Source organism: Tursiops truncatus, chromosome 3 (genome assembly GCF_011762595.2).
Source record: "Tursiops truncatus isolate mTurTru1 chromosome 3, mTurTru1.mat.Y, whole genome shotgun sequence".
Lineage (NCBI taxonomy): Eukaryota > Metazoa > Chordata > Mammalia > Artiodactyla > Delphinidae > Tursiops > Tursiops truncatus.
In genome coordinates, this window is record NC_047036.1 from 126,407,078 (window position 1) to 126,434,345 (window position 27,268).

Here is a 27,268-nt window from a genome sequence, read left to right on the forward strand (position 1 = left end):
ATGAAAGTGGACGAGTGGCTACCTGAGAGGGCTGGGCCACTCTGTACACTTAAAAGGATATCTTTGGGAGCAATGACCCAGGATAAAAGCTGGTAGAGTCCTAACAACGTAACATTTACACATTGGTTCTGATAATACGTTCATAAGGAGCTCAAGCAACATCTATCTATATAATATGACAGTGAACTACCTTGAGGTTTTACCTTAGTTCATTTAGACAAATGGAAGAAGGGAGCACGCCCCACTGACTCGCATGCTAACCCTAACTCCACCCCTGGCATGCTACTCCAATCAGTCTTCATGAAACCAAACAAAAGACACTTTTCAAGCTTTTTCTGCTTTATTTCACCACACGAAGTTCAGCAATCAGGCAAAACAGTAACCTGTCATTCATAAAGACCAAGGAGTGCCTCTCATTCCCAAAAGGGACCAAAAAGGATGTTTCTTTACAAATATGCATTACATTTAGCTCATTAAACAGTCTGAACAAAAGAAAACTCTGGTGGGCTAATCAAATCGCAAATTCAAATTAACTTAGCTTTAAGTTTCCAAAACTGTAGTTTCTAGTGCTAATGACATCTAATTTGCCTGCAGTGGTGCACACTGACTATACTTTTAAAATCCTGCACCTAATCGAATATAAAAAAGGAACAAATAAAATTCCAAATTCACCAGCTGCAGGTATTGAACCATTTCTACTAACACACAGATACTGAACCATTTCTACTAACACACGAAGTACCAGCTTGCACTGAAAACTATCTTGAGGAACCATTAAATCAATGGCTCTGTTATTCTGCAAGTTAATTTGGCTTCTGAGGAAAAAATTCTATGATCAATAGTGTTTTTGTGTTTCTGTGTCACATGGGGGTGATGAGACCCATTACTTCAACATTATTATTTCTGGGAACAAACACCAGCTATATGCCTTCAACACGTAACTTGTGTGTAGTCGATGCAAACGTGTAAACATAGGAAGCTATCCTCTACCTTGAGGCTTATCTCCTCCACTGGCAAATAAGGAGCACTCACATCACAGGAGGCTGTAGTGAGTAGTGAAACAAAAATTAATTTGACACTTCGTGGGGTCACAAAAAGTTAAGCTATTCCTATAGTCTGCAGATTTGTCATTATACAACACCCTGCCCCAACTCCTAACAGGCTAAGCCTTATTACTGTCATAATATTGGAGACATGAGTGTTTTTGTTCTCATACTGCAGCATATATATTGCTCTGTGGAATACTGTTTCATAATATTGGCTTGATCTTAAGAGTACTATTTAGTGTCTTTCAGAGGCTTCCTAAATATTTTTATCTTCCAAGGGGAACTGAAAAGTAACTATGTCCTGTCTGTACTCTAGATTACTATATATACCTTTAATTTTTTTAAAAAAACTAAAGGCTTGAACTTAAAAACAAAACCAGAATAAACAGGAAATTTCTCTTTCCCCAAAGGTCTGTTGGCTGCTTGCTAACAATACATTTACAGAAAATATGGTGCAGGTGGTGGTCTACTTTGTCAAGTCTCAGTTGAGAAGACATCACAGAAATTAAGGTTAGCAACCCAACTCCAGGATACCAAGTGAAAACAGCATGTGTGCTGTTAGGCAAGTATTCTTTATGATTTATGGTCAAAATGCTCTTATTTGACAAACCGTATGATAAAAGTCTTAAATGCAGGAAGGGAGAAGTTTCTTTTTCTGAATATCCAGTTTTGGATTCAAGAGATTACAAATGTTAACTTCCCCTTCAAATCAATGGAAAGAACATTAGTTCAGATCATGATAAACATCTAACATTTAAAATGTTTTCTGAATTCCAGAAGTGAACTTGTCTACCAAGTTTTCTTTGGGTTCTTTCCAGGTCCCCAGTACTCAGAACAACTTACTGAGTTAAAGAGGCTGAGCCGAAGAGAAGCGTAGGGAGTAAGACATAAAGACAGGCTCGCTGCGGCAGCATCAGTCCCTGGATACTGTGGCAACAGTTAAAATGAACAGAATTTGCCACCCCCTTGACATGACACGTAATTGCTTGCTTCTCAAATTCTTCCTAGAAGAAAAAGTTCTGTATTCTACTGGGAAAAAATTTTTAGAACAATTAATAAATAAGTATCTTATATTCACTTAAAAGAGGGCAAATTAAGGTGCCTTAACTATTTCACAGGTTTTTCCAATCATCACAAAACTAAAGACAACATGACGATTCTATTATCCCGTCAAATGGATGGGAGCCAAGATGGCAAGTGAAGGGATACGTTTAGAGTGCTAGATTATATCTAGTGGAATGCAAAAAGCAGCTGGTATACTGAGACCAATGCTGGGTCATCAATAGCGGGCCTACCTTTCAGTTATTTTAAGTTTCACCTGTGAGACTCTGATCCTTTATGAGATCAGATCGGGAGATAGTATGGTCAGTTTCTCAAGTGGTCAATCGAATGCCACTCCAAGGAACAGCCACCCCCTTTCTTGGGATGGAACTATGCTGTTGTTAGTCAACGTGCAGGGTTCAGTGAGGGAGACACAGACTTACGGGTATTAACAGAAGAGAGGGCCAGAGGAACAGCAGTCACCCAGTGTTCCTAATGCCTTGCCTATGCCCCCAACCTCCTAGGAACAGGATTCAGTAGTGCATGGGTACATCATTATAAACAAGGCCTAACGAAGCAGCGGCTTCCACATTTTAACGCGCGTTTGTGATGATACTGTCCTTTGGGATCTGCCCGCCACTGGAACACTTTAAGGAAGAAGCGGGCCCAAGCTGAGTTCCACATGCTGGGTGAGCCAGATGACCTCTGTACCCTGGTCAGCTTCTTCGATGGGGCGGATGGGGGTGGCCAGGTTTTTAAAATCGTGCTTCATCTTAAAGCACACGGTCACTTCGCCCTCCTCACGCTGTGGGGTCACTTTGATGAAAATACCCACTTTGTTGGCCTTTCTGAAGGCTATAATGCTATGGAAGGAAATAAGCACAGTATTAGGCAGGTCACAAGTCAGCCAAGCCTGTTAGACTCACAGTCATTTTATGACGCACAGGAAATCTCTGTTGACAAGATATGACCACCATCCCGTTTGTCAACAATGAAGAGTTTCTTCAGCAAAATGCTGACCTCCTTATTTTTTAAATATTACAACAGTAAAATATAGTCATAAAAATTTTAAATGGGGAAAAGTAAGTCTTTCCTCTTATTTTCCTCTTCAGTACAGAGAACAACTGTAAACGGTCTGGCTCTTAACCTACCAAATATTTTTCTGTGCACTTACACTTTTCTGCTTTTTTAACCAACACAAAAGGGACACTATTCTGTAACATGCTCTTTTTCACTGTTTATCACAAACACCTGTCCATATTGGTATATCTAGGTCTTCTCCATTCTACTTAATGGGTGCATAGCGACCATAATTAGTATACACTGATTTCCTCTGTTACAAACATCCCTTCACATTAACCTTTATATACATATGGTATTATTTCTATAGGATATAGATGGATGCTAACTCGGAGCTTTAAAGGAGTTTCTGGAATACCATCAATCAGTGTGTTTTGTAAATAGAGTCTGTAAATTAGGAATTTTTAGAATAGAAAAAAATCTCTTTAGTTGAAGTTTCCATTTCAGTTTTCTGATATGCACTTGAAGTTTGTGTTTAAATAACTTAGCTTCAAAAAGTCAAAAGGCAATGAAATAAACAGAACTTGATCTACTATCCAGATGATACTCAATTACTTTAAGAAAAGTTACTCAAATCAAATATTTACATATTATCCAGTATTAGCACTACTAATTTCCAGATATCTGGAAGTCCTATAAAGTACAATAATATGGAATATAATTAATTCAATCTTTCATTAATCTGTCATGTAATCTGACTGGAATTTATCTCAGATGATCTTTCCAGAAGTTCACCTTGGCTTAACAAATTTCTGTACTTAAATTAATATAATTTATATAAAGCAAGGATTACAGAGAATGCATTTTGTATTATATTAACACAATCACTTTGAAGTAACTAATCAAACCTTTGATTTACATCAGATTCATTTTAAAAATTCAGTTCAAAAACAGTAAAAAAGAAAAAGTCTTCCTAGCCTTAATTTCCCAGGCAACCATTGATGCCTGGTAAGTTTTTTTAAAAAACTTCAGATTCCTGGTGCCTACCTAGACCTGTTAAAGAGAAGCTGTGGGGTCTGGTACTCTATACAGAATTAAAAAAAAAAGATTAAGGGCCTCCCTGGTGGCGCAGTGGTTGAGAGTCCGCCTGCCGATGTAGGGGACACGGGTTCGTGCCCCGGTCCGGGAAGATCCCACATGCCGCGGAGCGGCTGGGCCCATGAGCCATGGCCGCTGAGCCTGCGCATCTGGAGCCTGTGCTCCACAACGGGAGAGGCCACAACAGTGAGAGGCCCGTGTACAGCAAAAAAATAAAAATAAAAAAAATAAATAAATAAAAAAGATTAAAACACCCACGCTGGTGCTTTCTGAAGTTCACCCAAGTTTGGTAATCACCGTACTAACCTCCTCTTTGCTCTCACTTTGTCTTTCTAATTTGTCCCATGTTACTTCTTCTTTCCGGGATCTTGCAGAAGGAGCTTTTGATCATTCTGTTAAAAAACCTTAAATATTCCCTATACCAGTGTATTAAATGCTATTGCTTTTCAGCTCTGTAGCCTGCTTTGTGACACAGGACTCTGCTAACCACATTTCTGCTTGGTAGGCTGGTTCCTTACCAGGCTCCCTTTAGGGGCTCTAATGGAGACCAGAAGCCTGCAGGAAGAAGGGGCCTGGTTCTCCCGGTGAGCTTCCTGTCTGCATGCAGCTCCTGTGGGCAGCACTCTAGCAATGCCTCTTCACTCAGGAAGTGGCAGTATCCAGGTTTTCCAACTGCATAACCAGCTTCAGCATGCCACCCCTCCTCTGGCACCCTGTGATGCCAGCACCAGTCAGGCAGTGTCCCTGCTCCCATTTCCCAGAGGTCTGAGTTTCAGCTCCATGGGGCTCCTCCTTCAAGCTTCTAAATTTGAATCATTTAAACCATTTCCCTTTGTTCCCTCAGCCCTAGGAGTGGTAACTGCTTCATAAAATTACCATCTCTGGGATACTGCAGATTTCTTCTTAACCTCTGAAGTTACCCAGTTAACAAATCTTTATATTAAATTCTCTCTGTTCAAATAACTGATGTGATTTCTGTTTTTAGACTGGAACCTGACTGATGTATTCTTCATCTGGGAAAGGTTTGGTTTTTTACTTCTCAGTTATTAGGTATGAGAGAGTAAAATCTGTTACTCTAAGATGGAAAGGTTGGGGGGCAGGTAGACAAATCCAATGGTAAATCTTTGGGGATAGAATACTATATCCTGTCCACAACCATGAACAATCATGCACTTGAAAACTTTTTAACACAGGAAACATAGGTTAAAAAAACTGTGCTTACAGAATGATCCCAATGATGGAAATGTTAATGGTGCTAATCTCTGGTGGTGAAATTTTATTTTCTTCTTCATGGTTTTATATATAAAAATAAATATATATTCACCAAATTTCTATAGTAATTTTTTTTATAAATAGGAAGAAAAAATTACTTTAAAAATTCAGATAAGAAAATTGAGATCTGTGAGTGGGCCTCGTGTACCAACCAACTGTGGCGTGTGTGTGTGTGTGTGTGTGTGTGTGTGTGTGTGTGTGTGTGTGTGTGTGTGTCACAAAAGGATCACTCACTCAGGATCATCCTGAAAGTCCTGGGGTTCTGCCAACTCATCATACTCTGCTGCTGCATCCTTGCCGGCTAAAACAAGCTCTTTGGGAGGCACCACCACCTGGAGAGCAACACAAAGAGGGCTGCCTCAGAAGGAATCAGTGCGTTGTAGAACATTCATTCAGTGGAATACAGAAAAGTATTGCCCTGACCTAGACATGCAGAAGTAAGCAGCAAGTTTGAAGAAACATACATTATTTCACTTATAAAAAGTTTAACAAACATATTGTTTGGACATTTCTGATAAAGGTATAAGAACAAAGAAATTTAAGGGAATGGTAAAGTCAGGTTAGTGCTTACTTCATTGGCGCTGCTAAGGGGAATTTAAGTGGGCAGGATGCGAGGGCTTCAACTGTGTCTTTAATGTTTTATTTCTTAAGGGGCTGGGGGAATATGGGTGTTTGCTATGTTATTCTTTATGCTTTGTGGTGTATCTGAAACAGTTCTTCATTTTTTTTTTTTTTTTGCGGTACGCGGGCCTCTCACTGTTGTGGCCTCTCCCGTTGCGGAGCACAGGCTCCGGACGCGCAGGCTCAGCGGCCATGGCTCACGGGCCCAGCCGCTCCACGGCATGTGGGATCTTCCCGGACCGGGGCGCGAACCCGCGTCCCCTGCATCGGCAGGCGGACTCTCAACCACTGCGCTACCAGGGAAGCCCTCATTTTTTTTAAAAAAGAAAAAACATAATGTGAAACAGCAGTTCCAACATATTTTCTGAAATGCAGATATTGGGTATGTTTATGGCCATGAAAAACAGTTAAGCATTCTTTACACTTAGCCTTATGTTGTAACTAGGCTTCAACTTCGCTATGTTAGAAGTTAACAGATAACAATGTAAACAACATTACTAATTATGGATATAAATGTGGCCGGGGAGCTGTAAAGGGAGAGAAAAACGGCAAATCCATAAGCTGGGTATACTCATCAGGCACTTATTTCTGTCTCTATCCTCACTGGCACAGCTTATTAGTGTTATTTTAAAAAGGAGCAAGGACAGATGAGTGTCATCTCTCTTTGGAAGTGATGCTAGTAAATGAAATCATTAAAAAGCAGAAGTAAAAAAAAAAGATAAATTCTCTACTAGTAAGTATAACTTGAATAACAGCTAATTAAAGATAACAGGCATCCTTTCTACCAACTTTTGTTATGAGTATCATGCTGAATTATGAGTCAGTAATAGATGGTCTATAGAGAAAAGTTCTTGTTCTAAAATTTCAAGTACTAGATGAGTCATGAAGTAGCAAAAAGCAGAAAGGCCTCATTTCATTCATTCAACCAACACTGAGAGTCAAAATTACCTATTTTAATATTTAGTACTTGGACTTCCCTGGTGGTGCAGTGGTTAAGAATCTGCCTGCCAATGCAGGGGATACGGGTTCGATCCCTGGTCCGGGAAGATCCCACATGCTGCAGAGTAACAAAGCCCGTGCGCCACAGCTACTGAGCCAATGAGCCACAACTACTGAAGCCACGCACCTAGAACCCGTGCTTCGCAACAAGAGAAGCCACCACAATGAGAAGCCCGTGCACTGCAACGGAGAGTAGCCCCCGCTCGCTGCAACCAGAGAAAGCCTGCATGCAGCAAGGAAGACCCAACACAGCCAATAAATAAATAAACAGACTATTAAAAAATATATATTTAGTGCTATGTATACTCTGTGTAAGCAGAGGGCATCTAGCGGAGGCACATCAGCTTTTAAAAGGAAATGTTATTTCCTTTGTGTCTTGAAAAATGAGTATGCATCAGGCAGAAAGAGAGGTGTGGCCATGTATATCAGAGGAGTGGGGATGGGAAGGAGGAATTCTAGATAAAATGAATAGCATATGTAGTCCTCTAGAAGCATGAAAGTTTATGACCCATTGGATATGCTTGGATCGCAACCATTAATATGCACAATTTCGAGAATGCTAGATTTGGGGGTTTCAGGGAAGATCATCCTGGAAGAAAAGAGAGAGGTGAGGACATCAGGGGGCTCTTAAGCTATGCCAAGGAATGTGGACTTCATCCCAACATCAGAGGGACACCAAACAAGCTGCATGCCATGATCAAAGTTAGATATTAGAAAGATCACCCTAATGGCAAGATGGAAGATGGGCTGGCATGGAAGTGGGGGTGAAGAAAAAACAGGGAGTTAGGAAGTTACTGTCACAGCCCACGTAAGAAATGATGAGACCTTCTAAAAGGGCAGTGGCAGTGTGCTTGCGGATAAAGTAAAAAAACTCAAGAGGTGAAATCAGAAGAACTTGATGACTGTTTGGATGTGAAAATGAGACAGTGTGGAGTCCTTTAAGCCAGGGCAAATGAAGCCACTCCAGGAGAAGTCAGGGTTACTCAGGATGAGGCAAAGCGTTCCTACCTTAGCAGTGCTGTTGATATCATCAGGGTCCCCCTCCTCGTACTCCAACAGAGTCACGTGGGTGAGGTTTTCCACTGGATTCGTAAGAGTCAGGAGGACCTGGCTCTCCTGGGGAAAAGGAAAGGCATCTTTCAGATATGTTCCACTGCTGCCACCTAGGTCCACTTTCCTAGATGCCTAGATCACAAAATCATCACCCCCTCCGCCCTCCACGCCTCCAGCATTACTCTTGAACAGTAACAGCCACCTGTGCCTCTACATCACTGTATTCTCAAAGGGCTCACTAACTCCTATTCTGTTACTTATATGCTAGTCTACATACTCTCTGGAGCTGCTATTTCACTGAGGAAATAGAATAGATCCCACAGAAAGGGCCAGTTACTAGATGCAGAAATTCTGAGAAATACACATTATCTAAGTGATTGTTTAAAGTTTACAACTCTTGCCCTACCCAGGTCGCCACTTAAGGCTAAAAAGAAGGAAGCCCTCATAAATAAAATATGGCAGCCACAGGCTAGCCAGATATATTAGCATAGAAAAAAATGGCACATCAAGACTGTAAAAGACCTTAAGATTTCTTGAACCATAATTTGCCCTTGTTTGGTATGCTCTTTACATTAGCAAAAAAAAAAAAATTAAAATGAACAGGGACTATAAAAGTGTCTTTATGAGCAGCATGAAAGAACTAAGACGCTGCTGCAGAACACTGTGCAATTCACTGTGGTGTCTGTGTGGGAGATAAGGGCCTCAAAGAAAAGAGGGGCTGTGGTAAAGAAGAAATCTAGTTGATTCCTGATATCTCACACATACACACACACGAGATGGTGGAGAATCTCCTGGCTGGAGGAGAGCTGAAGATGCCTGTGGGGTCTAACATCTCCTTTCTTTCCCTACCATGATTCTACCTCAATGTAATGTGCACACTGCTCCTTCTGCATATATTTCAAAGATGCTGTTATCAAGAATCCCAGCTTAATGACACTTAAAATCTCAATCCCTTTATTATTTCAAACTTTCTTCTTTATCCCTTGCTCATTGCATCCCATGTCAAATACACACAGCCACCACATACACATATGCACACATCTTTGATCAATTAATCCTTTCTCTTCCCGTAAATAAGCATGGTACTAACCTTCATGTAGCGAAGGTTGGGAATTGACATGATTCTCACTTCTGGGATATAATTGCTATGTGTGAATAAAAAAATGTATTAATGGTCATTGGAGTCTCTTAAAATTGTTACTTTTTTTTTAAAGCCAGTGCAGCAAAGAAACGATTTCTTCACGTTAATTAGAACATGTCAGAGAAAATTTTAAAGAATCATACCACTACGATAAGAACTTAAGACATGAAACCAAACTGGTAATGAATTCTTTCTGACATCTTACGTATACCTCTAGTTTAGAGCCTATATATGTGTGTGCATCATGGCAGATATCTCTACCTTATATGTGTATTAGATATATTTTTTGAGATTTTTAGTAATTCATTTCTGTAAATCTATAGGCAACTGGTTACAAGATCCAAGACTGATTTAATAATACATTATAGGGGTATAAAAACACTACCACATACTTAGCACTTTTATATAGCACTTACTATGTGTAACATTTGAAGTATGTTACAAATATGAACTCATGTAATCTGCACTGCAACTGCGTAAAATAGATATTACTATTATCCCCATTATAAAGAGGAAGAAACTAGGCTTGGGAGAAGTAGCTTGCTGGTAAGCGGCCAGCATTCAAATCTAGGCAGTCTGGCTGCAGGGCCCTTGCTCTTAACCACTATGTTATGCTACCTCTCTAAATAAGACAATAGAATTTTGTACTTATATGTGCTTGTTCTGGACTCAAAACCTCAAAACCCAGGTTCAAATTCCAGCTTAGTGTTTATATACTGAGATACTTCTTTGTAAAGAGCAGGGCAAGATATTTACCTCTTTGTGTCTCGGTTATAAACTGAGAACATTGAAAGTACCTTTATCTTGAGGTTATTGTGAAGAATAAATTAAATAATAGTGCAAAAAGTGCTTGGAACAAAGCATGCATAAATGTTATCGTGCATATATTAACATAAGACAAAATCTATTGCAGAAACACTACAAGTGGGCAGGGGCAGGAGTGCATCTTAGCATTAAGGTATTTTAACTTCAGACTAGGTACTTTTCATGACGGTCATCAGGACTACCTGAGTAACTTGATACAAATTCAAGAGCCCCACTATCAAGGATTTGGATTTAGCTGGTCTGATGTGTGACCAGAACATATGTATTAAGATTCCCCAGTGACTCTGCCATGATGCCAGAAGAAAAGCACTTTTTTTCAAAGCAATCTTAAGAAACTGATGCAAAGCACATCCTGCCATTCAAGATTTCTGTAATAAGTGTAATTCTTAATTAAGAAAGGAGCTCGTACCACACTTCTCATGCCATTTTTGTAGTCCTAACCAGTCATGCATTAAATAATAGTTGGGAAAACAGAACATACTGTACGGTGATTTACAGTTACAAAGCATTTGTGAACATATAGCTCATTTGATCCTTCTCAACAACCACAAGAGAGAGGTAGGACTGGTGTTATGCCCATTTCAGAGATGAGGGAAATCAGTTTAGACAAATTCTGTAAGTGCCAGAACCCATATCTGGCCCTCCTAAGTCATGAGACCAGCACTTCTCTGCCATTTTGACTGACAATGATTTCTTTTTAATTGTTGCATAATATTCTACATAAGTGTATCTCAATTTAATCAATTTTTTTTTGTTAATGGTTAATCAGTTTGACATTAAAATTGTTTCCAGCTTTTTGCCTTTAAAATGTTATAACACACATCTTTATGTATTGGTCTTTATATATTGCTTTGTTTCTAGAGAATAGATTCCTGAGACAGCACTACCAGCTTAAAAGGTCTATGTCATTTTGTCTTGATATTCCAGGTCTCTCTCCAAAAAAACTCTAGCAATTCAGTCTACCAACAATGTATGCAAGTATGTTTACCTACACGCTCACGAGCACTCAATACTACTTATTATTTAACATTTTTCCTATCAAGTCTCAGCATCTTTCCATATATTTACTGGCCATTTGGAATTTCTCTTCTGTGAGCTACATGTTCAAATCCTTTGCCCTACCTCATCCCCCCACCCCCAACAAGCCCATTCCAGGGATATTCAACTTTTATTAATCATGGAGTAGCAAATATTCTTTCTTGCTCTACTGTCTCAGGACTTTGTTGTCAATTTTGCTTTTACAACTCGTATCTTTCTGCTAAGGTCAAAGCTGGCTACTTTCCTTAGGGGCTTCTGGGCTTTCTGCCTTACTGGGAAGGGCTCTCTCACCCTAAAGTCAAGACAATAGTTTCCTAATTTTTCTTGTTTGATAGATGATTTTCACACACAAAATTCCCTTCTACTGACAAGTCTCTGTGAGTTAACGCTAATTTAATCACTTTTATCCCACTCAACAAAGCATTATCAGAATACAGTTAAATAGCATGAACATTGTTACAGGGATATTCTTCCATCTGCTATATTTTATTTTATTAATTTTTTAAGAGATCATTCCCAAACGGAGGTACTTTATCATTTGTGATGAATGACTAGTGACTCTCCAACCAGCAACATACCACATTGCCACAGACCATACTATCACGTGCCCTGATATAACACCCTGGATTCTGTGTCTGTAAATCTGCTTTCAACTTCCTGGTATGTATTTCAAAACCAAAACAGGAACAAAATAGCAAGATTATTCTGAAGTAGTTTCTCTTTCCTTTTTTAAGCCAAGAGTAAGCACATGTCACAGTGAAAAAACAAAAAAAACAGTAACCCAAAACACCAATCCCAAATACTCACACAGCAACCAGCTGGATTTTGAATTTGATAGATGTTGGATTAAATTCTGGCTTGCTCAGATTATGTTCACATTTCTAAAAAGAAAAAAATATGTATCAGAGGAAAACAGGAACACACTCTGCTGATCCAGAGACCTGCCAAATCCAGAAGCATAGCATTTACTACAGTTTGGTTTTATTTTGCTGCAAGATCACAGATGTTTTGAAATAGAGTGTATACTACCCATAACCAAAATATACAAAAGATGTTTTGGACTTCTGGAAATAAGCAACCACACTATCAAATATTAATAACCTTGTAGTGCTTCAAAACTACTGAAATAATAACACAGACTTCTTATTAAGCATGAACGATGTGGATTTTTTCTGAGTTTTCCTCTTCCTTGTTTTGTTTTGTTTGTTTTTTTGCCCGTGCCTTGAGGCATGCGGGATCTTAGTTCCCTGACCAGGGATTGAACCCGTGCCCCTTGCAGTGGAAATGTGGAGTCTTAACGACCTGACCGCCAGGGAAGTCCCTTCCTTGTTTTCTTTTATATTATTATTAGTCCTTTTAAATTTCCTTTCTACTAGCCTAAAACATACGCATTCTTGGTTTAAGTGAATTTAAACATCACATCAACTTTACGAGGTAGGTGTAGGTACTATAATTATTATTGTCCCTATGTCACAGATGATAAAAATGGGACACAGGAAAGGTATATAATCTGTGTAAACTTCACTGAGCCAGTAAGAGTTGGAGCTGGGATTTAAATCCAAGTGGTGTGATTCCAGATCTCATGCTTTAAAATACAGTAACAATTACTTGGTTACTTTCTTCAATGGGTTCCACATGCATCCAGTTAAAACATTTTTTAATGGTATAAAAAAGAAACAGTGTAAAGATACCAGTTACCCGTCCCACTGTTCCTCTCCCCAGAGCCAACAAGCTTCTCATGTGTTTTCTCACAGATAGCTGATACACATAGAAGTATACACATACATCACCTTTCTTTTTCACAATAACACAAAAGAGAACATTTTATATTCTTCTGCCTTTTTCACTGAATCGATCTTGGAATGACATACCAGCACACACAGATGTACCTCTGTGTCCTACTGTAATGATTTCCATAACTTATGTAACCAGACCCAAATTGATAAATGTTTCCATGATTTTGCTACTACAAATAATGCAGCAATGAGTAATCTTGTATGCAAATCACTTCCCACACGTATAAATGTATCTGTAGGATAATTTCCTAAAAGTGAATGCATGCGTTTATTATTTTGATGGATATTGCCAAACTGCTAACTTTTGCCAATCTGATGATTATGAAATGGTTTCTCACTGTAGTTTTAATGTACATTTCCCTGATTACTGTACATGTTCGCGTATCTTTCCTATTTATTGGGTATTGGGATTTCCTCTGCCGTAAATTGCAAGTTAGTACCACTTGTTATTTTTATACTGGGTATCTTTTCCTTACTGATTTGCTATGCTTCTTTACATATTTTGGATACTAATTCTTTGTCAATTATATACCTTACAAATTACTTTTCTCAGTCTATGGGCTACCTTTTCATTTCGATATGGGTTTTCTTTGGAATGGGGGTATAAATTTTATTTTTTTTTTAAAGGTTTTTTGATTTTTTTTTTTTTTTTTTTAATGCGGTACGCGGGCCTCTCACTGTTGTGGCCTCTCCCGTTGCGGAGCACAGGCTCCAGACGTGCAGGCTCAGCGGCCACAGCTCACGGGCCCAGCCGCTCTGCGGCATGTGGGATCTTCCCGGACCGGGGCACGAACCCGCGCCCCCTGCATCGGCAGGGGGACTCCCAACCACCGCACCACAAGGGAAGCCCTAAATTTTACTTTTAATGTGTCAAATATATAACTTTTCCTTTATGGTTTGTCTTATTTTCGGACTACTCCCTTAAGTAGAAGCCATAAAGAATATTCTCCCATATTTCCTTCTAGACATACTGGTCATCATATTTACTCTTTAAAGTTTCCAATGCTCCTGAAATTGACTTTTGTGTATGGTATGAGTTAGAGACCCAATTTTATGTTTTTTTCATAGAATCATTTGACCTGGCAAAATTTCAATAGTATTCTTTCCCCAGGGACCTGCAAGGCCATATTTAGTAAAATCAAGTTTCCTCACATGCATGAGTCTGTTTCTGCTTTCTCTATTCTGTTCCAACAGTCTATTAATCTAACATACCCAAATAATTTTATGTTTATATATATATTTATTTTCCCTCTTTTCTTATACAAAAAGTTATGTACCTGCTGCGCACCCTGCTTTTTGCATTTAAAAATATATCCCACATTAGTACGTTCTGTTTTATGTTTTTGGTACTCATTGTGTGGATGTACCCTAACCTCTATATTTTTGGTTTGTAGAGGTGTACCTTCAGGGTAGACTCCTAGAAGTGAGATCAATGGGTCAATACGAAACTGATTTTTTGCCTGCTGAATCTGTCCACTTCTGAGAGACAGGTGTTGAAGACTCCAACTACGATGGTGGACTCATCTATTTCTCCTGCAGTTCTATCAGGTTTTGCCTCACACAGCTTGACACTCTATTGTTCAGCACATACACATTAAGAATTGTTACATCTTCTTGGAGAACTGACCCCTTTACCGTTATGTAATACCCTTCTTTATCCCTCATAACTGTCCTTACTTTGAAGTCTGTTCTGTCTGAAATTAATATGGCTACTCTTGCTTCCTTTCAATTAGTATTGACATGGTATATTTTTCTCCATTTACTTTTTTTAAAATTTTTTAATTTTACTTTTTTATACAGCAGGTTCTTACTAGTCATCAATTTTATACACATCAGTGTATACATGTCAATCCCAATCACCCAATTTATCACATCACCATTCCCCCCACCCCTGCGGCTTTCCCCCTTGGTGTCCATACGTTTGTTCTCTACATCTGTGTCTCAACTTCTGCCCTGCAAACCAGTTCATCTGTACCATTTTTCTAGGTTCCACATACATGCGTTAATATATGACATTTGTTTTTCTCTTTCTGACATACTTCACTCTGCATGACAGTCTCTAGATCCATCCACGTCTCCACAAACGACCCAATTTCCTTCCTTTTTGTAGCTGAGTAATATTCCACTGTATATATATACCACAACTTCTTTATCCATTCTCCTGTTGATGGGCATTTAGGTTGCTTCCATGACCTGGCTATTGTAAATAGTGCTGCAATGAACATTGGGCTGCATGTGTCTTTTTGAATTATGGTTTTCTCTGGGTATATGCCCGGTAGTGGGATTGCTGGATCATACGGTAATTCTATTTTTAGTTTTTTAAGGAACTTCCTTACTGTTCTCCATAGTGGCTTGTATCAATTTACATTCCCACCAACAGTGCAAGAGGGTTCCCCTTTCTCCACAGCCTCTCCAGCATTTGTTGTTTGTAGATTTTCTGATGATGCCCATTCTAACTGGTGTGAGGTGATACCTCATTGTAGCTTTGATTTGCATTTCTCTAATGTTTAGTGATGTTGACCAGCTTTTCATGTGCCTCTTGGCCATCTGTATGTCTTCTTTGGAGAAATGTCTATTTAGGTCTTCTGCCCATTTTTGGATTTCTCTATTTACTTTTAATCTATATGTGTCTTTATATTTAAAGTGGGCTTTTCCTTTCTTTTTTTTTTTTTTAATAAATTTATTTATTTATTTTTGGCTACCTTGGGTATTCGTTGCTGCGCGCAGGCTTTTCTCTAGTTGTGGCGAGCGGGCTTCTCATTGCGGTGGCTTCTCTTGTGGCGGAGCACGGGCCCTAGGCCTGCGGGCTTCAGTAGTTGTGGCTCGTGGGCTCTAGAGCGCAGGCTCAGTAGTTGTGGCGCACGGGCTTAGGTGCTCCGCGGCATGTGGGATATTCCCGGACCAGGGCTCGAACCCGTGTCCCCTGCACTAGCAGGTGGATTCTCAACCACTGTGCCACCAGGGAAGCCCGTTCCTTTCTAAAAAGGTTTTTCAATATAGAAATTTTTTAACATATGCAAAAATACAGAGTAGTATTATAAATCTCTTGGTACCAGCCACCCAACTTCAACAATTAGCAATGTGTTAGCGACAATGGCCAATCTTGTTTCACCTAGACTCTTACCCACTCCCTATGCCTGACTATTTTGCAACAAATATCGGACATCATGTCATTTCATCCTTAAACATTTTGGTATGCAGCTCTAAAAGATAAAGATACTTTAAAAAAATAACAATACCATTATTATCCCTAAAAAAATGAATAATTCTTTTAATAGCATTAAAAAATCCAGTCAGTATTTAAATTTCCCCAAAGGTTTCACACATTTTTCTTTCCTCCCTCGCTCCTCCCCTGGTCCCTTTCTTTCTATTGTTCTATGCTGTGTTTGAATCAGGAATTAAAGTCTATACACTGCGTTTGGTTGATAGGCCTCTTCTAATCTAATGCTGTGTTATTTGATAACAGGAGCTACTAGTCACATGTGATTATTTAAATTTATTTATTTATGTTTGGCTGTGTTGGGTCTTCGTTTCTGTGCGAGGGCTTTCTCTAGTTGCGGCGAGCAGGGGCCACTTTTCATTGCGGTGCGCGGGCCTCTCACTGCTGTGGCCTCTCCCGTTGCAGAGCACAGGCTCTGGACGCACAGGCTCAGCGGCCATGGCTCACGGGCCCAGCCGCTCCGCGGCATGTGGGATCCTCCCAGACCAGGGCTCGAACCCGTGTCCCCTGCATCGGCAGGCGGACTCTCAACCACTGTGCCACCAGGGAAGTCCACAAGTGATTATTTAAATGAATTTCATCTTAGAAAGATTCAGTCCCTCAGCTGCACTACCATATTTCAAGTTCTCAGTAGCCACAGGTGACTAGTGGCTAACATGCTAGACTATGCAGATAAAGAACATTTCCATCACCACAGAAAAGTTCTGTTGGATCGTACTGATCGCAAAGGTTTCCTTTCCATTTTTTTTCCATACTTTGTTTTCTTTTACAATGTTTCTTTTATTTATTGAAGAAACCCTGCTGTTAGTTTCATAGATTCCCAGAGGCTTTTCTTGATTTTTCTTCTTTCTTGCTTTCTTTTAAATTGATTTTTTTTTATTAGTCCTTTTGTTCCCCTCTCTACTGGCCTAAAAGCTTTATATTCTTTCACTATTCTTTTAGGGATTAGCAGTATGAACTTAACCTTCAAATACCCCAGCTTCCACATCTGTAACAAGGGTAACAACAGTACCTACCTCACTGAGTTAGGGGGATTAAGTTTATCTTGAAAGTTTTAAAATAGTGCCTGGACACTGGAACGTTATCTACAAGCATTTTCTACATTTACTACATTCCAGAGGTTTTGATACTGACCAGATGCCAATCGTGTTTATTTTTGCTTTTCTCTTACACAAATGACAACTCTACAGAAAGGAATACTTACTCGGCAGCGCAGGGACCGTTTGATCAGAAGATGCTTGTGACGAGGATAGAGCTGTGAAGCACAGATTGGCTGGAAGTCAGGCTGTAAGAGGCGCTGCTGAAGGGTGGTCACTAGCACGAAAGGTAGAAACCAAGCTTGGTTTACAGTGACTTGCTCAAAATCAGACGTATATGAGATAATTACACAAAATAACACTGCCTTTGTGAACAGTGCTCTTCAAAAAACTACAATATAGAAATTTGACAGATGTTTTAAAGTTCTTCAAATGATTACACCTATCTTATTTTCTACATGACTCATTTTAGTACTAACAACTATGCTATTAAAAATTTCAACTCAAAAAATTAAACCTCAAATCACAAGGCATATAAGTAACAAAAACAGAATTAGATGTAAAATAGAAACAAAGCAGAATCATGTATAAAATTACCCTCTGTTAAATTTACTGGTCTCGTATAATAGTCTTCAGGTAGAGGTTCCACTTCATCTACAGCCTGAGCTGGCTCAACCTTTATCTCTTTCTGGTCCTCTCCTTCTTTAAGGCTAAAAGATAAAAGCCATCATTTCTCAAGGGTCCACCTGAATATCTTCAAAGTCCATGATATCAATAATTGAAGTATTCCTCTACTGTAGAATATTCTGTTTAGGTTTTTCCTAAGTATGAGTATCTTCTTCCCCATTGGCAACTGTTATTAACTTTAAAACCACATTCCTTCAATGTTCATTTTGATATCAGCTTTTTCCCTCAAAGCCACTTAACGTCCAAACTTACGAAAGTCCAGCAAGGGTACTGATGGTTGTACCAGCTCGTGGTCGCTGAAGCCTGGTTCCAAGACCATATTTGTCCTAAACAGAGTTCAGAAATTCCTATTAGAAATTCTACTTTTAAATATCCTGTGTATCAAAATAAAGAATTTGGGGAGGGACAGCATGAGAAGCTCAGGGAAATAAGCCAAAAAAAAAAAAGCTAATTTTAAAGCTTCTTTTAAAGAGAGTAATTGTAGCCCCACATCATCTTACTCTTAAAATAATAACAAAAGCACCAAACATGGAGATTGAAACTACATTAATGCAGTGAAAATGAGCAAAATGTGATAATCTAAGAATATCTAAGCTATGGCTTAGGCCAGAACTCTGTGGAGTATCTAAGACACACGATGAACGTCTTCTTGGAACACCAGTGATCATCTGCTAACTTCTTCAGGGTTAGCAAGAATCATAAAAGAGAACTTACCACTACATGAATAGTATGTTGCTGTAGGCCCCAAAATAGCAGCAGGTTGCAACAGAGACAAAAAAATGCAGCATAAGACAGAAGCAAACTCATACAGCAGGCAGGTTATATGGGAAAGTTGGCAGAATAACACATTTAATTCAAATTCCTCTCCTAAATACACTAGTGCATATGCTGATTGTACCACTGAATTGTTCAAAAAATTCACCGAGACTTCATAAAAGTCTCTGGCAAATATGGATGCTTTGCAAGTTTTAATGTTTTATTAAATTCTAAACTACATATTTTTATATGAACCTTACCAATTCTTAGGGTTTTAATGCCTTAACTAATTCTCATGCAGAGGTAGTACAAGAAGTTAATTAACCTTTACAGGTCTCATTCCTTTAGTGTAAAATGGGGATATACCACCTACTACACAGGATTGTTGTGAGGATTAAACAAAATAATATGTATAAAGTGCTTAGCACAGAGCTTGACACATCACTGCTATTCAATAAACATTATTTATTAAATGCCAACCTGCTTGGCTCCAAGCAAACACACAGAAAATAAACTGTTCTGTGAGAGCAAATAAAACTTGGGGGACAATAGCAAAAGCTCCAAATCCTAATTTCTTGCTTCTAATTGGTAGTTTACAAATGAGTAGAGAATGACTTTTGTAAATAATTCCTATCAAAAATTACACCTGCATATATCACTACTTACTTAACCACAAAAAATGCTCTATGTAAAAGTCAGGGTTTTTTATACTGGAGAAATATTGGAAGGGGCCAAAAAATTATGGTAACTAAAGCTGGGAAACCACTACTACCAGGATGCTAAAGGTGGGTGGGCTACATAGGTAATATGGATAAAACCTACCACTCGCCCATATTCTCCTGTCTTTCTGTAATATCCAAAAGCTGTAAATGTGGGTGCCTACAAAACTAAACAGTAGCCGCTTTAGGAATAATCAGAAGAGAAAGGGGTGTGATGGAGAAAGAAACACAAATGTACTTAAAACTCAAAGAACTCAAACAGAACTAATGATATGGCAAAAGCATAACCGCTGGACTTAGACACCTATCAGCTGAGGAACCTTCTTCTGCTAGCCATCGTTCAGGAATCTAGGGACAATGGCCACTTTCTGAAATGTTCCCTGTTCTTATGCCACACCGGTCTCGATCCATGAATTGCAAACTCCTTTTTGTACCAATTTCTCACCGAAAAAGCCAAAGGCATATAGTTTCTACGCCGTGCCAGTTTCTTGCGATCTCGCTCAACCTTCTCCTTCTGAGCAAGCTGCTGGTAATATTCAATCAGTTTGTTCATCTGTAAGAAATCAAAGACTCAGTATTCGTTTCACGAAAAAGCTAACAAGAAACTTACAAAATTAATCAACTCCACTGACTAGACATATAATGAATAGACAAGACAAATAATTATTAAGGTGGGCAAGTTTGCCCTCTTCTTCAAAGAGAATTTGTCTTCATTACACGATCTATTTTCAGAATTGAAATGGAACCTTCAACAACAGGAAGAAATGAGCAATGAAAAGGCTTGAAAATTTCATGTTCTCTTTTCACTGCTCTTTAACTTCATTGCTTACTTCCCCTCACAACTGCTCCTATTTTCTCTGCATGACCAGAGGACCACCTATTTCCAAGGATGTGACATTTCATACTTTATTTTCTCCCACTCTCCATCACGTATTTTCATTTAAAAATATATTTTAATCATAAAAGCAATATATAACTGTGAAAAGTTCAAACAATATAGAAACATAAAGAATAAAAAGTGAAACTTCTCTTTTATCTCTCACGCCCAAGTCCACCCTTCCCCTCCCCACAGGTATCCATCATTAGAGTTTAGATATCTTTCTTACACACTTACAGACACAGGTATGATATTATATCCTGCATACATTAAAAAATGCATGTATAGACATATCGCTTTTATATGTGTAAAATAAATACAGCTCTTTTTATTCTTCATATAAGGGGAAAAAACTTACTATTTTAAAACTTTTTCACTGTAAGTGCCATGAACTTTCCATTCAGTACAAATAGATTTTTACCTCATTCTTTTTAAAGGCTGCATCTTATTAAACGGTACAAATGTCCTAAAGGTATTTAACCATTTGCTCTGAGAGCACTTAAATGGTCTCCTGGTACCCACTCTTGTCCTCTCAATTCAGCAGTAATTATTTTTTAGAAACGCTAACCTGATTCTGTCAGCTCTTTTGCTTTAAAGGCTTCTTAGACTCCTTAACTTGGTCCACATGGTTCTGCAGTCTGACCCCAAATCCTTTTCTCCATTCACCTACTGCTATGCTCTACTCTGGCACACTTGCCTCTTGTCTATAACTTGCTTTGCTCCTTCCACTTACAAGCTCTCTGCCTATGCTGCTCCTCCGCCCTGAATTCTTTCCCTTCTCTGCCTGTCATCCTCAGATCCTAGCGCAATCCTCAGATATGGACCTACCTAATTGAAATTCCCCCTAAAAATGCCCACATGCACAATTTCTCCTCCTTCATATTACCTTGAGTTTCTCCTTTAGCTGGGGATTATTTAATTGATTTTTGTTTTCCCGTTAGACTTAAGCTCTTTGAGGGTAAGGACCATGTATTCCTATTGTTTAGCACAACCCCTGACACACAGTATGCAGCACATGCTTGGTAAGTGTTTGATAAATGAATATACATATTTTTGTGCATAAGTACAAGTATTTCTGTAGGTCAGAGTCCAGGAAGTAGATACTGCTGAGAGAACAATAAATCTGTACTAATTTACACTAACAACAGTATATGTGAAAAGGTCAAATTCCATACACTCCCATCCAAGATATTTTCAGTATTTCTAATTTTTGCTGATGTCATAAGTGAATAATTATAAATTATTATTTAATTTGCAGTCTGTACAACTTCATTTCGATAGCATTTTATCACCTTTCTAATATTCTACTTCCAGGGGCAACAAAATCAGTTCTAATGTATATACTGCAGAGATCAACTCACTGTGAACTATTAAAGGATGTCTAAATCATGATTCTATAAGCAACCACTACTGAGTCCAAGGGCATCTTCCAAATTAGTGGTGTTTCCAAGAGTTAAAATGTTTATATGTGGATGAGATTTCTGAGAACAAATGGATCCTTAACACAGTTGGTGCGTACGTGGAAAACAGAAACGTATCATTTCCCTTTTCCAATTCACAACCTGAGTACATAACTAAAACTACACCTAGGTTTCTCTATTAACTTAAGTCAGACTGGAAAAAACTGCCACTGTGATTTAATGTCTTACAGCGAGAAGCACTTTCTAAGTGTAAAAAACACCAAAATACACATCATGGATTTATAAGCATATGCCATATACACTGATAAAATGGTCTTTTTCTTCATCTTTTCTCATTTCATCCTCTCTCTGATGACCCTTTACTTACCCGTTGCGTGTGAGGATTTTCAGGTTCCTGCCAACCACCACTAGCTGCAAAATAAAGGAATATTAAACAAGACTTATGTAATTTGATAATTTTATTTCCACAAAAACAGGTCATCTGCAGGCCACAAAATAAAGCTTGAAGACATAAAATCACACAATTTCCAAGAAAGAGTCCTAGAAATTATACAGACTGAAGGGCTCAGAATGAAAATTTTTCTTTAAATATAATGATGGTGATAATAATAACCACCACTAGGACCACAACTACAACTAACACATGTATAACTTCTGTGCCAGGTATTTGAAATGTATCACACTTCATTTTATTCTCATAATAACCCTCTGAGGATTTCCCTGGTAGCTCAGTGCTTAAGAATCCACCTGCCAATGCAAGGGACACGGGTTCAAGCCCTGATCCGGGAAGATCCCACATGCCGCGGAGCAACTAAGCCCATGTGCCACAACTACTGAGCCTGTGCTCGAGAGCCCGCAAGCCACAACTACTGAGCCTGCGTGCTGCAACTACTGAAGCCACGCGCCTAGAGTCCGTGCTCCGCAACAAGAGAAGCCACCGCAATGAGAAGCCCGCGCACCGCAACAAAGAGTAGCCCCTGCTCGCCGCCGCGACTACAGAAAGCCCCGTGCACACAGCAATAAAGACCCAACGCAGCCAAAAATAAATAAATAAATTCATTAAAAAAAAAACCCTCTGTGGTAGGGACTCTCATTATTAGTCTTATTTTACAAATGAGGAAATTGAGGCTCAGAGAATTAAATAACTTGCTCAAAGTCATAGAGACAGTAAGCGGTAAAGCCAGGATTCAAACTCAGGCAGTCTGACTCCAGAGAACTTGCCCATATCTGCAACACTGGGCAATTTCTGTGTTCTACGACCTCAGTTTAGAGAAGAGTTTCTTACATAAGAGACAAAAGCACAAATCATAAGGGAAAAGATTATTCCAGAAAGCTGAAAGTAAAACCATAATGAATACTTCAACAAATGGTGCTGTAACAATTTACAAAAAATTAGCCTTGACCCTTACCTCACAACATTTACAAAATTTACCCTGAAATGGTAATAAACTTATGTGTAAGAGCTGAAACTATAATATTTCTAGAAGAAAACAGAAGTGAAAATCTTAGCGACCTTGGGTTAGGCTAAAGTTTCTTTACTAGAACACAAAAGGCACAACTAGAAAATAAAAAATTGATAAACTGAACCTCATCAAAATTAGAAACCTGTAGGGCTTCCGTGGTGGCGCAGTGGTTAAGAATCCACCTGCCAATACAGGGGACATGGGTTTGAGCCCTGGTCTGGGAAGATCCCACATGCCAAGGAGCAACTAAGCCCATGCGCCACAACTACTGAGCCCACACGCCTAGAGTCCGTGCTCTGCAATGAGAAGCCACCACAATGAGAAGCCCAGGCACCACAACAAAGAGTAGCCCCCGCTCACCGCAGCTCGCCCAAGTGCAGCAACAAAGACCCAATGCAGCCAAAAATAAAATAAAAATAACAATAAATTAGAAACGTGTTCTTCAAAAGACACAGTTGAGGGCTTCCCTGGTGGCGCAGTGGTTGAGAGTCCCCCTGCCGATGCAGGGAACACGGGTTCGTGCCCTGGTCCGGGAAGATCCCACATGCCGCGGAGCGGCTGGGCCCGTGAGCCACGGCCGCTGAGCCTGCGCGTCCGGAGCCTGTGCTCCGCAACGGGAGAGGCCACAACAGTGAGAGGCCCGCGTACCGCAAAAACAAAAACAAAAACAACAACAAAAAAAAAGACATAGTTGAGAAAATAAAAAGGCAAGCCGCAGACTGGGAGAAAATATTTGCAAAATATATATTCAACAAAGGACCTGTATCTACAATACAGAACTCTCACAACTCAATAAAAAGATTAAAACTCAGTTTAAAAATAGGCAAAGAGGGCTTCCCTGGTGGCGCAGTGGTTGAGAGTCCGCCTGCCGGTGCAGGGGACGTGGGTTCGTGCCCCGGGCCGGGAGGATCCCACATGCCGCGGAGCGGCTGGGCCCGTGAGCCATGGCCGCTGAGCCTGCACGTCCGGAGCCCGTGCTCCGCGACGGGAGAGGCCACAACAGTGAGAGGCCCAAGTACCACAAAAAAAAAAAAAAAAAGGCAAAGATTTGTACAAACACTTCACCAAAGAAAATACATAGATGGCAAACAAGCACATTAAGGAAATGCAAATTAAAACCACAATGAGGTATCACTACCCACTAACTAGAATGGCCAAGATGAAAAAAGAAAAACAATACTAATAGTTGATGAGGAACTGGAACTCTCCTACACTGCTGGTGAGGACCCAAAATAGTACAGCCACTGTGGAAAATAGTTTGGCAGTTTTCAGTCAAGGAAAACATACACTTAACCCTATGACTCAGCAATTCCATTCCTAGGTATATACTCAAGAAAAACGAAAATACACTAAGATTTCTAGGCAAATGTTCATAGCCAGTTTTATTCATATGAGTCCTAAACTGCAAAAAATTCAATGTCCATTAACTGGAGAATGAATAAACAAATTATGGTATATCCATACAATAGAAGACAACTCAAAAATAAAAAGCAAAAACACGAGCGAACCTCATAAGCATTATGCTAAGTGAAAGAAGACAGACACAACAGACTAAACTACTCCAATTATATAAACTTCTAGAAGAGGCACAATTACAGTGAAAGAAAGAAATCAGTGGTAGTCAGGGGCCAGGAGGTGGGGGGGAAAGAAGTGACTACAAAGGGGCATGAGACAACTTTCTGGGGTAACGGAAATGTTCTATGATTGTGGAGGTGGCTACATGGCTATACACATTTGTCAAAAAATCAAAGCATTTTACACTTAAAATTGGTGAGCTTCATTATATGTAAATTATATCTCAATAAAGCTAACCAAAAAAAGGGGGGGGGGACTGTAACGAGATACCATTTCACAACCATCAGTTTGGAAAAACTTGAAAGAAGTCCAACAATGCTAAGAGCTGCCGGAGATCTGGAGCAATGGGTAGTCTACTCATATATTATTAGTGGGAGCAAAAATTGGTAAACCATTTTGGAGAGCTAAACATGTACACATCTTAAAACCACCAATTTTACTTTGTTATATAGAGAAACCCTTGCTCTTGTGACAGGAAACACACACAAGAATGTTTCTAACAGCACTGTTGTCAGAACCAAAAAATTGAAAACAAATGTGAAGAAGAGATCTGTGGTAAGTCATGCATGAATCACCCACCATTTTATCACCCACCATCACAACTACATACCACAGACAAACATGATAGAGATAAATTGTAGCAGGATGCACAAAGCATGGTTCTATTTGTTTCAAGTTGAGAAGCATTCTTTGCTAGTGGCTACATACATACATGAAGACGTGCAAAAGCATACATGGTTTTTTTCAGATGACAATCTGAATTCAGGACTGTGATGACTATCTCTGTCTAGAAGGCAGAAGAAGGCAGATGCAGTGGGGGAAAGGCTATACAATGGGCTTACACTGTTTGGGTTATGTTTAATTTCTTAAGCTGGGTGATAAGTTCATAAAAGTGTATTATTTGTATAATTAAAAATAACTTTTTTTCCAAATAAAAAGGACTCCTGTTGAAGGTGACACTATAGCCCCTTGCAAGAAAAGGCAGCGATAATATCCTTAAGTACAGTATTTATATTTTAAAAGTTGCCTTAAGGCAATTATGAAAAATAATTATGTGAAAGAAATGTTTTAGTAATATTTTAGAAAATCTGAATGTTTTACCTAATAGCATTTTTAGAACTGGTGATTTATTCTAAATGTAAATTTGAGAGACATTAAAAAGTTTCTGCACATTACTGACACAATGGCTTACTTACAAATAAACAAACAGTTCTAACTAAAGTGGTTTCAGGGCTTCTCAGACACCAGTGACATCATGGAAGAAATGAAATTACCTGTACTCCTTAAGAACTCCTAGTATTCAATAATTATCACTGTCAAGATACCCTAGAGGAGCTAGATTTCTAGAAACAAGCACAGCCTTTAAATGCTGAAAAATAAATTCTCCAATTCTAATAGCTTACAGTCCAGAAAGTATTAAAAAAGCACTTACAGAGTAACAAACTGAGAAATCTATCTGGATTTCTAGGCTTCCTTTCTTTAACTTGATAAAAAGAAACAAAATACAAACATGGAAAAAATACACTTTAACTCACGAACTAAGTGCCACTTTGAGGTTGTTTTTTACATGTAACATAAATTCATAAACAAATTCAAACAATTTACTTGCTACACTGACATTAAAACACACACACAAATATTTACTGACAATCTAAGAAGACGCTACAGAAACTTTCCAATATAAATCACAGTTCAGGAAATGCCTACCCACCAATGAGCATTTTTAAGGGACTTGTTTAGTTTTTTGTTTTTGAAGAGTATTTTATCAACATAATGTATGAAGTTAGAAAAACAACCAAGAGCTCAAGCATTCTAAACCAAAGGGTGAACTCAACAGAACCAAGGATTAAGTTTTAAGAATAGAGTTGAATCTAAAGGAACTTCACCCATATTTACTTCCAAGCTACGTAAGAATCTGTAGAAAACTTTTAGCTGAAGTCCATCTTCATTTTAGTTATGTCAAATAACATAATGAGTTTTTAGTTGGCTTCCTCATGTAAATAGTAAGTTGAGTTTTTTTTTTTTTGCGGTACACGGGCCTCTCACTGTTGTGGCCTCTCCCGTTGCGGAGCACAAGCTCCGAACGTGCAGGCTCAACGGCCATGGCTCACGGGCCCAGCCGCTCCGCGGCACGTGGGATCTTCCCAGACCGGGGCACGAACCCGTGTCCCGTGCATCAGCAGGTGGACTCTCAACCACTGCGCCACCAGGGAAGCCCCAGTAAGTTGATATTTTTAATGGAAATGTAAAAATGGGAATTTTTAACAAATCTAAAAAGTTTTCACAAAATTAAACAAACGAAATTTCAGAAAGAAAAAAGACAATGGGGAGTTAGCAGTGCTGCTGTTTATATAAAAAATAAACAGCAACTCAAGATTTTGAACTGATTATAATAAAGAGTGTTTCTACTCTCTGGTATTAACCATGGAGTACAGGATACGGGAAAAAAAAGGAAGTTTCCTAATGAAGGTAAATGCAACCTCTGCTTTGAAATGCTCAAATGATGGAAAGGTAATTTAATACCTTAGGTTTTCTTTAGGTCCGAACATACGTAACTTTCCTG

At 39.1% G+C, this 27,268-nt stretch overlaps 1 protein-coding gene across 3 annotated transcripts in view; it reads right to left on the minus strand.

The window, feature by feature from the left end:
• Positions 1-318: 318 nt before the first annotated feature.
• The window catches only part of DCTN4 (dynactin subunit 4), a 32,846-nt gene continuing 5,896 nt past the window's right edge, over positions 319-27,268 (minus strand). For 2 of the 3 annotated variants that reach the window (XM_033853465.2, XM_033853466.2), the window contains exons 4-13: positions 22,035-22,078; positions 19,815-19,922; positions 18,147-18,220; positions 17,805-17,917; positions 17,375-17,484; positions 11,962-12,035; positions 9,241-9,295; positions 8,106-8,213; positions 5,712-5,809; positions 319-2,950 (exon numbers count right to left, since the gene is read on the minus strand). In XM_033853465.2, the coding sequence (XP_033709356.1) occupies positions 2,737-2,950; positions 5,712-5,809; positions 8,106-8,213; positions 9,241-9,295; positions 11,962-12,035; positions 17,375-17,484; positions 17,805-17,917; positions 18,147-18,220; positions 19,815-19,922; positions 22,035-22,078 (998 nt within the window). In that variant the 3' untranslated portion in view covers positions 319-2,736. The remainder of the gene's footprint in view (positions 2,951-5,711; positions 5,810-8,105; positions 8,214-9,240; positions 9,296-11,961; positions 12,036-17,374; positions 17,485-17,804; positions 17,918-18,146; positions 18,221-19,814; positions 19,923-22,034; positions 22,079-27,268) is intronic. The other variant, XM_033853467.2, reaches the window with a different exon arrangement.